The 17,607-nt window shown below is 36.9% G+C and overlaps 1 protein-coding gene across 1 annotated transcript in view; it reads left to right on the forward strand.

Moving 5' to 3' along the window:
• The window catches only part of LOC129732587 (rho GTPase-activating protein conundrum), a 48,157-nt gene that overhangs the window by 11,537 nt on the left and 19,013 nt on the right, over positions 1-17,607 (forward strand). Inside the window, exon 2 of the mRNA XM_055693581.1 lies at positions 10,552-10,619. Within this exon, the coding sequence (XP_055549556.1) occupies positions 10,552-10,619 (68 nt within the window). The remainder of the gene's footprint in view (positions 1-10,551; positions 10,620-17,607) is intronic.

Consider the following 17,607-nt stretch of genomic DNA (forward strand, 5'->3'; position numbering starts at 1 on the left):
CAGCAGCAGCATGTGGTTCTAAAAATAGTCGTTGCTACAAGTATGGTCTGGTACGCATCCGTTCGCGCTAAACTGTGTATGGTTAGAGTTCCAGCCGGGCATCTATTCGGTTAGCGTCTACTTAGCGGTTCATTTAGGAGCGTTTAATATATTGACATCTACATGTTAACCGCGTGTAAGGATAAGCCTCTCTCCGTATCATGTTACGGTCGATCGAAGAAACAAAACAACGTGGGTTATTGAGATTTGTTTAGTCTAACGAGAAGCGCGATAATTCTAGTGATAAAATGCTAAACTTTATTGCAGTTATATAGCTCCAAAGAGGTCAGCCATGGAGAGAACACGAGAATAGTTGAAATTTATACACTCCTAAAAATTTTCAATTCAATTATCCAGGGTCACACTCATAGTTATTCTTGTCCTATCAATAAAACGTAAGCTACTGTAAAAGCTGCAGAAATAAAGTTATTCCTTCCAAGGATGTTCAATATTTTCTTATATGAACCTTTTTGAGGAAAACGAAAATTTCCAACCTATACAATGCACATTCTTATTCACACGCACTTTAAATAGCACATAATGTCACCATTGTAAAGCCCGTGTGCCGGAAACAAACGACAAAACGCAATTGTAATATAGCATAAACAATTACAGTGCAATTTTATGAATTCCTACTTGTATCAATACATGTTGGCTGGAGGTTATGCTCTTCGCAGAAAAAAAAACAAACACACAGAATTGCTGTATTATTATCTACAGAGACAGCAAACGCTTCATCGCTGGGTATCGTCGTACGTGGACCATCCCAATAGCAGCCTAGCTATACTGAGGACTGGCAAATGGAATGCCTTTGTTTCTTGATCCATGCTGCAGCAATCAATTCCACACGCTGAACGACAGAATTCCATTTCTGTAACCGATGGAAAGGTCTTCGAAGGGAAATGTAAAGTGCATCTACATTTTATGACCCATTGCATTGGCGCTGGCTAATCACTCTAGCGGCTAGTCATACCCGACCGGGAAGGGAAAGTAGGACTTTTGCATGCGTCATGTCTCTGACATTGGTCTAATGGCTGATGCCAACTGTCATAATCGGCAGATGAATGTATGTAGACCTTTAGGAATGTGTGACATTCGCCTCAACATGAGATAGGTTTCCTACCTTGCCAACTGCGAATTCCGAAAGTGAGAAAGTTGAAAGCATTGTAAGGAATAGTTAATGGTAGTTTTTTATTGCAACCGTCAGCTTGTTCGTAAGTTATTCTTATCGGATTTGTTATTGCTTTGTTTGAAAATGGAACGCAGGTTTTCTCCTCGGGACAGTTCCCGGGGAGAGATCAATTTATTTTCTATTGTATTTACCACATACCTTTCCAGACAAATGCATGCTTAGAATGCTTCTTTTATAGTCTTCTGGGCTCTTTTTAGTACCTACCGGTAGTGTTTTGATGTTTCAACTGAAAGCTCTATTTTCGTAATCAGAGCCAGTTCTTGATTGTTCTCAAACTTATTCTTGTATAATGACTTCATGTGATGGCGGAAAATTCCATACAAGTGCATACAATGTTTTCGGAACCATTAATTTTAATCATCAGCACCGATCTGAAAATGGTTCGTTGATGAGAATGGTGCATCCTGCAAACCCAGTTAACATAAGTATCCTAATATCAAGTATACAATTATGTTCATTAAGCATACAATGTGTGCAGCAGGGGAAGCGAAAAATAAGCGAACTGGAAATATGATACAGATTTAGAAAAATAAAGCGCATCCCGACGAAACATGAACCCGCAAACTCCCTGTCTTCGGCATGGTGTTTTGACCAATGAAACAACGGGGGACGGTGGTACTGTTCCATTATCTATATGCGTATCACATTCCACCGCCGACTTATTTTATTACTCATCCCTAACTACACACACTGCTGGGCAACCGTTACAATCATGCCCTTAAAACAATATATTTATTCGAATATGCGTAAACTTCATTAAAACTAACCTAATACAGTACAGTAACGTATCGATTTTATCACTCTCGAATTTATCACGCAAAGCATTTCGTATTTATCATGTTTCTAAGATGTATGGAAACTAATTCAAATTAATCCACCAAACTTCATTTTTTGTTGAAATAGTTTTGCATAAACACAATATGGTAGTGGTACTTCAATTTAAATGGTGTTTTTTGAATTTTATACACTAAGGTCGCTTTTTACGCGATTTTTTTACGCGGGTTTTTTTACGCGGCTTTTTTACGCGGATTCCGGAATTTACGCGGTTTTACCAGAACTGGAAGAAGAAAGAATTAGCCACACACAGCTTTCCACCCTTACTAACTCGCAGAGAATCCATCCCCAGGATACCTATAACTCGGTGACGGAATCGTGAAAGGAATCGCCAACACGATCCGGATCCCACTCACGATTCTTATTTCAAGAATCCTAGAGCCATATACAGGGCATTCCTGAGAATTCTTTTTCAGGAATCCTTTTCAAGTACGCTTAGGAATCCAATGTGAGGAATCCTAGAGAATCTATGCGAATCGTATGTGTTCGTCCGGGCAATCAAATTCTCTAAACATATTGCCAATGGACAAAAATAAAGTTTTATTGTAATCGATGTTTGATAACGAAGAGGATAAAAATATTGGATATATCGAAATCCACCGAACAAAACCCCCACCAATCTGTAACTCAACGAATCCGTTGTGTGGGCTCATCAAACCAATTCAAATTTACCTCATATTTCGATGAAAAAAATTTGAATTTTGAGAGCATTGAAGAAAGAGGAAGGTGAGAGACAGGGAGTAACTTAAATCAATTACTATTATGTTACAAAACGGTATTAAAAAAACAGTGGTTTGGCGCGATCACATCACTCACTTTCAATACGGGTCGCGTTGCGACAGAAAAATGAGTGCGAGAGAATATTGAAGACAGAATAGGAAAGAACAATTCAGAAAGTTAAGTGTTTTTCTGCTATCATTAGCGATGCCGCTTACCGTGCAACGCACGTGCTACTCAAAAACCGTTGCGTGGTTCAGCCGACAAAAATCAAACTAGTCTCAAAAAATGGTATATATTAATATTGACTCATATTACCTCGGAGTTATAAATATTTCTTACGTAAAATTTCCCGAGGAACACGATTAAAATAACGAACTAAAATAAAAATGACTGCATTTGCGGAAAAATGTAAATTTTACTTTGAAATCCAAATATAATTCAAAATTTATATTTTTTCTGGATTTCTGATTTATTTTCTTTGAAAATCATCTAATAGGGGAACTGCTCCATTATTCATCGCAACCCATATATTCATCTCATACAACATGAAAACACAATTGAAAACAGAAAAAAAAAACGCATATTTTCTCCTTAAACCAATCTGCTATTATTATTATTATTTTTACGGGACTCGTTCAGCAGCCAGCCAAAGTTTTTTTCATCACTAGCGGACCACTTTTTATTTTAATCACTAAACAAAATCACTCACTACACTAAGAATACTTCAATCTTTGAAATGTTCACCTCAAATTTCCAAAAAAAAACAAGCTTGAATTAGCAGAAATATACAAGATGAATTTCTGCAATCCCTAAATTTTAACTGTATGTATTTTCATCTGTTTTCACTGCGTTGAAGAAAATCAAAAGTTGCCAAATCAGTTTCTGTTAATACGAAAAAATCGTACTGAAAATGTTGAATTATTCCGACATAATTGACATAAATCTAGAGCACTGTAGTGGTTACATAGGTTACCAATTTTGCACGTAAACAACTAAAGCGGATATCTAGGTAACCTACTACGACGGACTGCGGCTACGTTTATTTATGATAATGTGATTAATTCATGATTAACAGTGTGATGAATATGGTAGCGTCGTGAGATGAATAATTGAGCAGTGATTCAAGTTTTGAGATGGATATGGAAGCGTTGTGAAAAATGGTTTGTTTTACAAAATTCAGGGTAAATTCAGCTAATTTTACTAAATATACAATGCTGAACGATTCCTTAAGAGCACATAAGCATATTTTGTTTATTTATTCAATGATTTCGCACGCATATTTGGTATTTGAATCTGAATACTTTTTCGATCTTGGTGAAGCCGATCTGAACTTGAGCACTCACAGATGCTGAACGAATTGAGGGGAAGATCATGTATTTGGTCATGCCCAAGTAAAGACACAGAAGATTTTCACAGAAACATATAATATGTTTGTTGCAGGACACGAGAGAAAGGTATCATCAGCGAATAGGCGAGGCTCTTTGAGATTGCCTATGTCATTTACGTATATCAGGAACAACGGCGGACCGAGGTTGCTGCCTTGTGGGACACCTATTCTTAAGTGGTGATAAATACTTCATGCTCCGTTTACTCCGACGTACTGGGTCCGGTACTGGGTCGAGAGATAATTTTTTAGCAGTTGATTGAGAATTCCTCTTACCCTATAATATTCAAGTTTCTGGAAGAAAATAACGTGCTCGATTGTATCGAACGCCTTCTTCAGATCCAAAAATAGAACGCCCATCAACCTTCCTGTATCTAACGCTTTAACAATGTCATTAACAAGCTGGAACCGGCACGAAAACCATATTGACAGTTATTAAGAAGTTTGTGCTGCGGGAGAAAGTTGGCAAAAAAGCAATTGTTTGACCGTAATTGTTTGACCGCATGGTTGGTCACAGACAAAACGGAGATCGCACAGTGGGGAATCGCTGTCCATAAATTTTTTCCACAATTTTTTTTAATGCTATAACATTCAAGTGCTTAAATCTAAAATTTGGGCATAGCATCATGAAATCTGATTTTATATGACTTTTCGAAGCTAAATTCTGATAAATTTTTTTGACATATTTTTTGAAAAAGTATATTACTTTGAAACGCTCTGCAGTTTCAGTGATAGCTTGAATTTTATTGGCGTCAAGAGAAGAGTTGTTCGAAATACTGTGCAAAACAAATCCCTTTCATGAGATTTTGTAGAATTTGGTTATAGTAGGTCTGACACTGAAAAAATTAATAAAAAAGTGATTTTTTGTAGAAAAGCTGCTAAAAAGTTTTATTGCGTAGTCACAACCGTGTGACTGCATTCAAAATTTAGGTAAAAACTTAAGCTTTCAAATGCATACTGCCCGCTGTAGCGCAAACCTGCGCAAATTGTTGCTTCAGTGATAAATGCAATAGAAGACTTTTTCATTATATTTTCTTGCACTTGAAATTTTATCTAGAATTTAATTTAATCAAACTCATAATACTTCATTGATAAAAATCATTGATCTAAAAATCCGTAAAGGTTAAAATATAAATTAGAGCAAAAATCACAAAGTTATCAGTAAAAAGTTAGCAAAAAACGTGTTGTCATTGTTTCATTCTTATTATTTCTTCCAATGATTGATGAAAATGCGTCAATTCCCTGAACAAAACAGCTACAATATCGGAGTTTAATAACATTAAAAAATGAATTTGAATTGCGGAATATATTCGCTTCATCGTTGAATACGTTGTTTTGAGTGCATCACTCGTACTTCAAATCGGATGGAATTCGAGCGCGGGCGAAAATATGGTTTCAAAATACAGTATGAAACTACCAAGAAAAAATCAGGTTAGACCAAATCGATGTTTCAGGTCAGCAATATAAATCAAACCGCAATACTATGTATAGGAAGGATGACTGAAGAGTCCCAAGAGAAGCCTTATTAAATAATTAAATATGCCAGAGGACATTTCACTCACAAAAGTAGTCTTGAATATACTAATCATGATAAATTCAATCATTTTTTCATTTCCACAGATCCAATAGTTAACCCTTATTTTAAAAAAGGTAAAAAGTAATTATAAAAAACATCCAGATGAAGTAATATTTCTATTGAAGAAAACAATTGTTGAATCAGGGAAAGCTCATGATGAATCTGAGCACAGTTATAAAGATGAAGAAAAAGAAGAGGAAGAAGATGTTGATTAAGAAGAAGATGATGGTTGTTCTAATTTGTAGTTATCAAAAACAATTTTTTCGCAAAATTTGGTTGGTTTGAGAGGTCGTGCAGAAACTACGTAATATTTTTCAGTGAGGAGGACGCCCGGAGGCATTGCTTGGGGTTAAAGATCATAAAATTCTATTTAATAAAAAAAGGAAAAACTGTCAAAAAATCATTGAAAATTGGGTCACGTGCTTTATGGACGGCCCCAAATTAAATCCAGATTCGTTTTCAGCAGCCCAAAATTATGTAAATACCATATTTTTGTCGCATTTATCGACACTTTTTTTTGCTTGGCCAGCCTTTGTATGAAGTCGCCCCACTGTGGATCGGTTTATAGTTGCACACGTCTGTTTTACAACCTCCTATGTAGATCGGAGCTAGATGTGCGATCTTCTGGAATTTCGGATAAATACCTGATTCAATGCCGTCATTGAACACTACTGTTAGCAGTTTCATGCCAAATTTCAGCTCAATCGAATTTTAGCATGTAGCACCTCAAAGTGGACAAATGCCTTAGAAATGCATGCAACTTCGAAACAAAAAAATTGTTTCTCCCACGGGAAACAAGGTGTCTAGTTTCAGCACTTTATTCCTGTGAAGAAATTTTGGAAAATTATACTATATCAGAATATGTAATAAAGATTGCATCGACTGTTTGTCTGTCTGTGGGAATGGAATTTTGTGACGATACGTGGTTCTGGGAAAAAGCAAGGATAATTATAACAAGATACCTGACTTCCAGTTTTTTCTACATTTTACCCACGATACCCTTACAACGGTTAGTGCACCTCAATGCGCATAAAACTGGTTATTAGCAAAATTGATTTATCGTGCAATATCCGCCAGATGAAAATGAAAATTAGATGGCAGCACCGTATAAGGATATTGAAAATTGGATTGCCATACCATGCAAGAATATTAAAAATTAGATGACAGGACACTACAAGGATATTGAAAAAATTACTTCACTTTTCGTTACCTTATCGTCATCATTAAGTTACCAGTGTACAAATAAGTTCGACTTTCGTTCACGCGCTGCGACAATCGTGCCCGCTGCATACTGCAAGAGTCAGGTATTTTGTTCTAATCATCTTTGGAAAGAGGCTACTTTCGAGAAAACAAAACTTTGGAGCCCTACCGCTGAAGGAAATTCGAAAAGTCAATTTCCATTGGTACTTTACTGTTTATGTCATGCGGTAAACAACAATTCGATTATTGTTCTCGAATTGACCATTGAGTAAAGTACCCAACGCTTCATTTAAACAGCACATGTGTTGCACCCACCACGTCTCAAATTAGTCCAATCATAAAACAAGGTAAAGTCGTAACAAGGGACATTATTCCATTGCTTCATTCCTATTATGTTCACGTTTCAATAACGTAATGATGATAAATTCATACAACATAAATTGATGCACAATGCTCATTCAGTATTCCACTCACACGTTATTGCTGTTATTGCTACATGCCAATGCCGTACGTATCCTGAAATTAAGGTTCTTTCCAGCTCTCAGTCACCATCATCAAACATGAAGGCCACCAATCGTCGTAGCTATCAATCAAACGCAATTTCAATGTCCTCTACCAAAATACACAAATCACTCTCATCGTTAACCTCATCATCATCCCGTCAATACTTATCATGTTCTCTCGCGAAAAAAAGTCAAATAGCAGCCCAAGACCCAGAGACCTCAATATTTTTGTCAATCATAACGTTCAATCAATATGCAGGGAGAGAAAAAAAAACACTATTGGCTGCTTTTCCGCAGAGGATTGATGGCTGCGAGCTGCACTCAATGATTGACGTGCTGTTCATTTTTCCCACGCGGATTGTGGATCCCAGAAAAAATGCCGTGCAACTTGCAAATCAACGACCTCTTGAACTACTAGCACAGAGCGCAAGCTGCTAAATTTGGAGGTCAGCGCCCTAATCCTACGGTTGACTCGTAACGACGCGGCCGTGGCTGTGGCAAGTGGGGGCTTTGACAAGGGAAGAATTTATGAATTTTTATTCAATTGTGTTATATCATGCCCACTCAGAGCCAGCGCGCGTTCGGCGAATCAACTAACCAGGCACCTTGAAATGACCACAACTGCTGTTGCGACAGCATCCAGCAACCAGAGCTCCACAGAGGATGCTGTGGTGGCACTGAAGAAGCTGTTGATGGATCATCATTTTTGCCGCAGGCTGTTACGTTATCGCGTAACACTTCTTACTGGGGTGGCGCACCGTAAGGTTTGGAAACTTAAAATAGGCACAAATGACAAGGGTTTTTTGGGGGAGCGGCATATAGATTTTGGGGCCACGCGTGGTTGCTGTGGTATGGTTTCGTGTTGGGTAAAAACGGTTTTGTTGGTGTTTTTCTAGTTCGAAAGGATCGTTTGCTTGAAATTGTTATAATTAAGCTAAAAATAAAACTAAAACCTTCGATTAGAATATACCGTTCAAAAGATATGAGTAGCTAGTCATACTTTGGCATACGACTACGTTTTCGTTTACAATTTTAAGGAAAGTTTTCATGTGTTCTACTTATGGTAATTGAAAAACATTTTTTGATGCTAAAGATAAAAATAACTCATTGTTCGCATATATTAAAAATCAAACTTTTTCAAGCTCCAATTTTGGCATTAGTTTTTAAATTTTCTTTTCTTTTTTCGAATAATTGTTTTTTTTTCGCAATTACAGTACTGAATTATGATTTTTAATAAATAATAAATAAACAGTTTTTGAATACGCTTTTTGAGCAATGGGAAAAAAGCATGGACCGATAACAGAGCCTCGTAGGTTAGTCAGTTGATATGTGTCGTTCAAATTTTTAAAAAACTATATATAAACAAATCTGGCATATGGAATGAAAGAATAATAATACGAAAAAATGGAAACTCAATAAAGTAAACCGGGTGAAACATAGATGTGAAATAAATAAAATCTCTACTTTTTCACTTTTTTGTAATTTTACTTTTTTCCTAACTAAGCTTACAATGAACATGAAAACTGGAGTATAAAAAAGAACAACGATTTCACCTATGAACCACAATATAACAATTCCAAACAAGAGAATAAGGAATATAAAAAAATATTTCTATTACATAGTCTCCTGTCTTTGGTAAAACTTTTGCTCAATCCTAAATTACCCACCCATTCACAAAAGAAAGTAAAGTTCTTTGGTTGGAAAAAAGTCAAATACCAAACAGAAAGCATCAATGACCAATTAACTCCGACTAACTGCCTATTACAGATACTAGATAAACCATCACTCGTTCATAACTAAGAAGTTGTGCAGCAAACGCAGCTACAAGCCCGTGAGTGCTGATAAAGTGCTCACATAAGACATCTTGGCCCCATGTGAACACACACAGGTGCTGTAATGGTTTTGCACCTTAGTTTAATTATTAAATTGCCGCAATAAAAAATGGTTATTAACACGTACGCTACACACTATTACATCCATCAACAGCTGTCATAATGAAACAAGTTTGTCGAACTACTCGCCGCTCTACTCACCACGGCTCAATTCAGTCAACCGAAAAAACAGGTTACCCTGGGCCTGCGGTATTATCAAACCTGCCAAATCGCCCATCGATTCGAACGAACCTGATGCGGCTCGTTATTTATTGTTCCTGGCATTTCTGAACCGATTAACGAAACAGCATCATGAATTTTCCAACTTTGGTTAAAAGCAGGAATCTTACAATTCACTCCCTTTGAAATAATGAAAACCCGCTTTGTTTGAAGCGTCATCATCTGCCGGTGCTTCTTTCTGCTAGCCCCCGCTTCATGCAAAACTCGACCGTCTGGTCACGATTGTTTTCAATAGTCACCATTTGTTAGCCGTCTGTGCCGTCAGGTGTGCAAAAGCCATGTCGATTAAAACATATGTTAAACAACGAACGCGCGCGCTCGGGCACCCATTGAAATCGTTTCCTCGGAGAACACCTTGAATGTGTCTCCTGCCCAAGAGGTGGTGTACATTCCATTTCTTCAAAGTAGCCATAATTGAAGTTACAGGTTTTCTCAAATGAACGAATTATTTATGTGCGCTCATACGCGAGAAGCCTCCCTGTGCCGCTGTAATTGCATAAAGAAACCGAGTAAGAGATTGGTTTGTCGGCGGCTGTGTTTTAAACCAACCTTACCTATAACTTCATCGAATTTATGACTTCTTTTATTGTTTTGTAAATTTTTTTTTACTAAATTGTTTGCCTGCAATTGCTTGCGTCCTGCTGTGCAGTGTATTGCGCAATTTTGAAACGCGTCTTGCCATATAGAATGCGAGTTGCGCGAGGATGAGCCCCAAAATGGCAAGGTCGACGGTATAAATTGGCAGTCTGCGAGAGCTGACCAACGGATGACGGCGTGGCACGCGATTTGTTGAATGAGCAAACTCGTTTTCTGAAGTTATAATGAGAGTCCTTCCTATTATGTCTGATTTTCTCTATCGAATAATGATAAGCTACCCGCCATAGCGCATACGGTTATAATTATCCCAGTGTATTCACTATATCATTGTCACATTAAGCCACATCCGTCAAGCAAAGCACCACTAATTAAGATACTGTTTCTCTACGTTGCAGATGGAGAGCTAGAAGCCGAATGGTTAAACGCCGCAGGGTTTCCCCAGCTTACCAGAGCCTTCGAGGAGGTAAGTACACGCAGTCCTGCTTGGTCAAATGTACAGTTTCATGCTAACTAATGATATTTTAATCGCGTCGTCCTAGCCGAAAGGAAAGTTTCTAACGAGCCAATGAAGAAGATTCTAATCTCATCAAACTTCGAGTGTCTGCTCGTTATGCTGTTGAAGTTTCCGCTTTGCATTTAGACATATTTGTTTGGAGCTCAGAGACCTTTTTTCCTGTAGGGGCCAATGACCACTGCTACCATTAGTTAGATATATTGTAGTATAAGCTCAGAGACCTTCGGTTGTAGTGAAAAGCTGTGTAGAAACTAAATGCTTCGTAAAAACGATATACACCGAGAAAAAAAAACAATTGAAAACTTGATAGATTATAGCTTTTGGGTGCCCTTAGAACAAATAACTTTTTTAGAGACTTAAATGAGTTTTCTCGTAAACATAACGTTGAAGCGATGAACCCGCCGAGCAATTACTATGCGATACTCTGACGCACTTCTGCATACACTAGGGGCTCCAAAATTCACAGAGATGGTTAAAAAGCTATAATTAATCTTCCTAAGGCAACTGTTTTGAGCTTTATTTTTTTAATTTTTTTTTAATTGTCATTTTTGATTTGGCTGAAACTTTGCATAGGTGTTTCTTTTGGCAATTTATGCTTTATGCTTTTATGCTTTTTATGCTTTTGTTTTTTTCAATCACGACTCCTTTTTGATAAGCTATGTAAATATGGTATGTAAAAAGTATTGATGTTTACAAAAAATTTCAAAAATGAGCGGGGGCCTAGTGTGGTTGGTAACGTCTCCGCCAACCACGCTCGACGCCTGGGTTCGAATCCCACCGCCGACATAGGTGTCGATGGTTGTGAGGTGGCGTGATCCACTCACAACCAACCCAACTGGTCTAGATTCAATCCTAGCCGACACCGGGAGATTTTCTGAGGCGAAAAATCTCTGGGATCACGCCTTCCATCGCATGAGGAAGTAAAGCCGTTGGCGCCGGTCCGTTAATAAACGGGTCGTGAGTTAGGGTCCTGGGTGTGGAGTCGCCTCCCTGGGCGTCGGTGATTGGCCACAACAGTGGCGGAACTAGACCGACGGAAAATAAGCGAGAATAAAAAAAAAATTATAATTTCAAAGCCAAAACGGTTTGTTTTTTCGGTATAGTGTCGTCGTCAAAGTTGTGAATAATAATGTTTGAGTTTTGCGAGATACTTAATTTTATATTTTATTCATATTTAAATTTTTGTGTTTTGTCTAAAAAAAATCTTTTTTTCTCACTGTGTATTCTTTTCTGCACATACAAAATTACTGTTTACAACTTTGCTGAAGACGTTATACCGATTTTGTTTTGCATTTCTCCATGATCGGACAGTCATTAATGTTCAGCTAATCATTTGTAGTTTGGAAAAAAATAGATTTATTAAAATGAGCTTTGCACGAAAATTATTTTTTATTTTTTGGCGTAGAACTACGTTGTTTTCTATACTGGTGTACATTCTGTAAAATTGAAAATGAAACTGGCAAAAGTGTAATAACAGTATAACCACATGATGGATAACAATAACTAATATGTTGTTGGATAGATGAAAAGTTTAACTTATTTGAAAAATTGAAATTGGAATTAAAAAATTATTGAAAAAATGTAAAGGAAAAATTTCCGCCAACAATGAACCAATCACTATAGATGAAGAAAAAAAATGAACCAATCGCATGTGAGTATGTCAAACACAGATGACATGATTAGACACTAACAATTTCTTGTAATATTTTCTATATTAGTAGGTATAAAAAATTGACTGCTTCCGTGAACTGAGACTAATTTGATGACTTAAAAAAATGGATGGTAAAAGCACAGACAGACGTCCAAGCTGAGTTCCAAACTTGTGTAAAGTTTTTTGTAGTAGCAATCCGTAACCAGATAGCGCTACCAGCACCGCCAGCCTCGTGCACCAGCAAAAAAAAATGTATTGTAGCGATAAGGTCACCAGGCGGCGCTAGTGTACAAGTGATTTATAACACAAGTTACTTTGAAAATTTACACGGAAATTTTGATCAATGTTGTTCTTGCTTGGACGTCTGTCTGTGGTAAAAGTTTCTCAAAACAACCAATAACCAATAGTACAAAATGGCATCTTTTGCCCATAGAATCTATGCAAAATTTCAACCAAATCAAACATGGGCGATTAAAATGTTTTTTTTTTGTGGAATTGCTCAATAGCAAAAAACCGAATAAAATCTTTTTCTTTAGTTCCCAAGTGAACAATAACATGCTTCATTTGTTCATGGTGAAATTTTGATTTGCTTACAACTAGTTTGTTGTATCCTTTTCACAATTGCCAGAGGATCACGGATAACTCATATAAAAAGGAATATAGTAAGTAACTTAGATTTTTGTTCAGGCTACATTTTAAAAATTTTAAAAACAAATGCGTTTGAAAAAACGAAAAAAACATTCAACAAACAAATTTGACATTTTTTTAATCTTTTTCTGTCAATCAATAAATTTTTTTTTTGCAGTACCTATTCCCAACAATTCATGTTTATCCAGTTTTTCCATACAACCAAATGTTTCTGAGATACCACACTTTCAATAGAGTGTATGCTAAATTGCGTACACCCTTGAATCTAGAAATGTTCTCTTAGGGCATCTTCAGCGGTGGTCCAAATCGTTGTTTTGTTTTTTTTTTTTTTTGGAACAAAAACTCAAATTCACTGCTGCACCAGTGGTGTAAATTTTGTTTTATACCAGATCTAAATTGAAAAAATTTGAAACTGGTATACGTTTTGGTCTATTCTTGTCACTTTTTGGAACAAGAAATAGATCGTTCTAAAACCCTTTGTACGCTGCCAATAGGTGGGTAGAATGTCATATTTTAATTGAATACCTCATTTTTAGCTATTTCCATTTAAGCGTTTTGCTAGTGTTGGGGAATAAACAAAACTAAGATTTTTTATGACAATTCACAATTCATTTTTGTGGTTTTTCTGAAGAAGAATATGAACAGGTTTGTCGTTTTTGGCTTCAAGGAAACCGACCAGCAAAAGGGGGAATTCTGAAAGACCATAACCGTAGGTTCAACTACTTGGTTTGCAACAATCAGCCACCAGGATGACAAATATGTTGGCTATTTGTTAATCGCCTTAATTATAGTGGGACTAGAGGAGACCTTGAGAGGCCAGAAAAATGTTCCTCGAAGACACTGAACTGGAAACGTTCAAAATGCCGGGATGACATTGCGCAATTCGTCTCGAGCAACTCGAACAAAACTAAATGATCGCTGGGGGATGTTATGTTTCGTTTTTCGTATTTTTTCGACTTTGCGGGTTAGATGAGCCGCAGGATAAATGACAATGACAGCTCCTTTTAAGCTTGAAGCATAACTGAGAGTATGTGACCTACTCGAAAATAGCGAAAATCGTTCGAATCGAGCTGCGCAATGCCACCCAATATCCTCAAAACCCAACCAAAGAACTGCAAGATTTTGAAACATTAATGGGACGAAAACGGAAGATGAAAATCTACGCGATCAAATATTTTTCGCTATCCTCTGAAGCCCTACTTGTAGCAGAAATTTTTCGATCATACCAATCCATCCTGAGAAATGTCACTGACGCTCGGGTCAAACCGTCCATAAAGTATTGAGGATATCAAGTGTCTTGCCTAAGTAATCGTTTAATGTGCGAAAAAATTATCGAATTTCCGTTTGTTAAATATTGAATGCCTTTTATTATGACAAGTCTCATTAACTGATAGCATGGGGTATTGAATTGTTGACAGTGTGACAGATGGCAGCGGTTTAAAACAACAAGATATACAACACCGGTGCGGAGAACGAAAAGTTGGTCTATATTAACTGGTTTTATTCAGGTTTCACTGGTGTAAATCTAGTATAAAGTTGTTTCAAAAATAGACCACCGCTGAAGATGCCCTTAGCCAAATATTTGTACACATTTTATTCAAAACGAAGCTAGGTTGATAGACTTTTTTGGCATAGAAACGTTCCGGAAGGTCACACAACAAAAGTAGTTTCAAATTAAAAGTGGTTTTGTTTGTTCCGCATACGATATTCGAAGGGAGACTCTATGAAAGAAATTAAGATTTAAGGTTTTTAGATCCAGAAGGCTCACAACACACTTTAAAATCAATCTTGTAGTTTCTTGAGAAAAAAGCGAAGCCATTCACAACACATAATATTATAGCTACAATCTCTCTGAAATAAAAACCAGACAAGACGAAGAATGATACAATGTGATTGCGGATATCGTACGCGGTGTTACACATTTTTGCGATAAGTATACTGCCCATAATCGCATATCAGTCCCAGTTTCATTTTCATCAAGTTGACAAAACAGTGCGTTAAGGTATTTTTCTTCCTTAAGTTATTTCAGCTGTTGAGCGTGGTCCATTCCCATATTTTCGACATAATATAATGAGATAGACATTTAGCATAACTTCTCTAGAAGAACTACAACAATGCAGGTGGCACTGGTAAGCGATTATGGGCAGTATATGAAATTGGCAATTGAAATCAATTGGAGTTTTTCAAGGTTATTGAACATATTTGGAAGACGTTAGAGAATGATTTTTATCAAATTGCAGTAGTTTGATGTTCACCACAACTCAATAATGCTGTGGTATATACAAAACTAATGGGCCTTCCAGCTGATCTTAAGGTATGATGCTGGCCTAACAAGTCAGTCATCATAGGTTCGAGTCGTGGCTCGGGAGAGACCATTAGTGTCAGTAGGATCGTAGCACTGGCCCCGCAATTGTTCTGTACACTAAAACAATTGGCTTCGAAATCTGTGTATAACAAACAGAAGGTCAAGTTCCGAGGCTTTGCTTTTATACAAAACTAATCCGATTTCAAACAAAAGTGCGGCGTTTGCTAAAATGCAGAATTTGTTACATAAGACATACACTATATACAACAACTTCGCTCAAAATGTAAAATCGTCTTAAAGAAAGTAGTTTATTTGACTTTACAGTAGCATTTGGAATTCCATTTCCATGTTTACCAACAGTCAACGTCAACATGAACAAAGTTTTGTTGTCCCTCAGCCGCACAACTGCAATATGCAACACGTAACGCAGAACGTGGCTGAGAGTACGGTATCTCCTGACATCTGCCTTTATCCGATACGAGAGGAATTTAATCGTCTTCTTTCTAAGCTCATCTATCTCTATCCAACACGAGCTCCTTGCTTAGCTGCAACACCGTAATATTGGGTTGAATGGCTGAGAGCTTCATTGGTCCCGTTGCACTGTTTGCCAACACAAAATCAGATATATGTTTCATACATTCAAATTTCATGCGGAATAAAATCCCTTTGCGTCTTATGAAACTTGAAAAAAAGGAGGAGCAACTCAAAACATGATTCTAAAATAAACATCGAACCTAGAAATAAACATAGCTGCTTTTCTAATTGTTTTTTAATTCCTTTTTCATTGGGTTGCAATTGAAAAGATATGCTAATTATTGTATCAAAAGTTAGAGAAAAACTTCACCTATTGATTAAGACATTTGTGTTCAATATCTGTTTAGTGAAAGAAAAAATGTATGGGTCGTTCCATGCGAAGTGTCCATACCACTTGGACCCGGCCATCACGAATTTGGCTTAAAGTGAGGGGGAATTATTATTCTAGATTCACTTTGAAAAAATCCCAATTTTGGTGTCGATTGGAATACCCGCCGCTCTTTGTTGCAGAATAACGCATTTTTTCAAAATCTCTTTTTATCTACAATTTATAGACGTAAGATGTATTTGTGTATTTAATAACTAAATTTACATCATTCGGCAAATGCAGCCATTTTAATTTTAAATTCCGTAATTTCATCGTGCTCTTTGGAAAATGACACGTAAGAAACAGCTATCACTTCGAGAAAATATGAGTCAATTTCGAGATATACCACTTTTACGAAACCAATTTTGAATTTCTCCATCTTCTCCATCTTCTATGAGATTCAGGTTTCGTACATTTCTATTACACACTGGAAAAAAACCTCTTTGTGTCTGGCGAAACTAAGATAATGACATAACTTGAAAAAAAGGTGAAGCAACATACAACATGAATCTTCTATCTATCTATCTTCTTCTATCTATCTTCTCTTCTATACATATAAAAATGCAGTCCGATCTGCTTGTCTGTCTGTCTGTCTGATCCATATAGACTCGGAAACTAAAAAGATTCCTATGATGGTTTGAGACCCATCCTTCCTCTGGAAGGGAGGGATCCCATACAAATGAAACACAAATTTCTGCACATCCTAAAACCTAATCAAGTAAATGGAACCAAATTTGGCATGTGAATGTTTTTAGGGTTAACAAATATGTCCATAATGGTTTGACCCACCTCCTTCTTCCGTAAAGGAGGGCTCCCATACAAACGACACAAATTTCACACATCTCGGGAACTAATCAAGAAAATGGAACAATATTTGCTATGTGAATGTTTTTAGGGGTAAAATATATGACCATAATGGTACGACACCCCTCCCTCTTTTGTAAGGGAGGGGTCCCATACAAATGAAACACAAGTTTCACACAACTCCAGAATCAATCAAGCAAATGCAACCGAATTTTGCATAAGGATTTCTTTGGGGGATGGCAAATAAGACCATAATAGTTCAACGTCCTTCCCTCCTCTGGAAGGAAGGGGTTAAATACAATTGAAACACAAATTTCTGCACATTTCGAGAACTAACCAAGTAAATGGAACTAAATTTGGCAGGTGAATGTTTTTAGGGTTAACAAATATGTAGGGTAGGGAACGGCTTAAGCAGTAGCGCCTATTTTAATCAGTCGAAGAAAACAGGCCTCAAACTCTTGCATTTTGATCAATATCGACAATTTCATTGATGGAAACGAAAACTTAGCCTAGCTGTCTTACGAATATAAGAAATACCGTTAATCACAAAGAATTCAATTGCAATTGAAACAAATCGACCTATATTGCAGCCATTCAGGAGCCACTTCGGTTACTGAAAAAAAAAACG

Source organism: Wyeomyia smithii, chromosome 3 (assembly GCF_029784165.1).
Source record: "Wyeomyia smithii strain HCP4-BCI-WySm-NY-G18 chromosome 3, ASM2978416v1, whole genome shotgun sequence".
In the NCBI taxonomy this organism is placed as follows: domain Eukaryota; kingdom Metazoa; phylum Arthropoda; class Insecta; order Diptera; family Culicidae; genus Wyeomyia; species Wyeomyia smithii.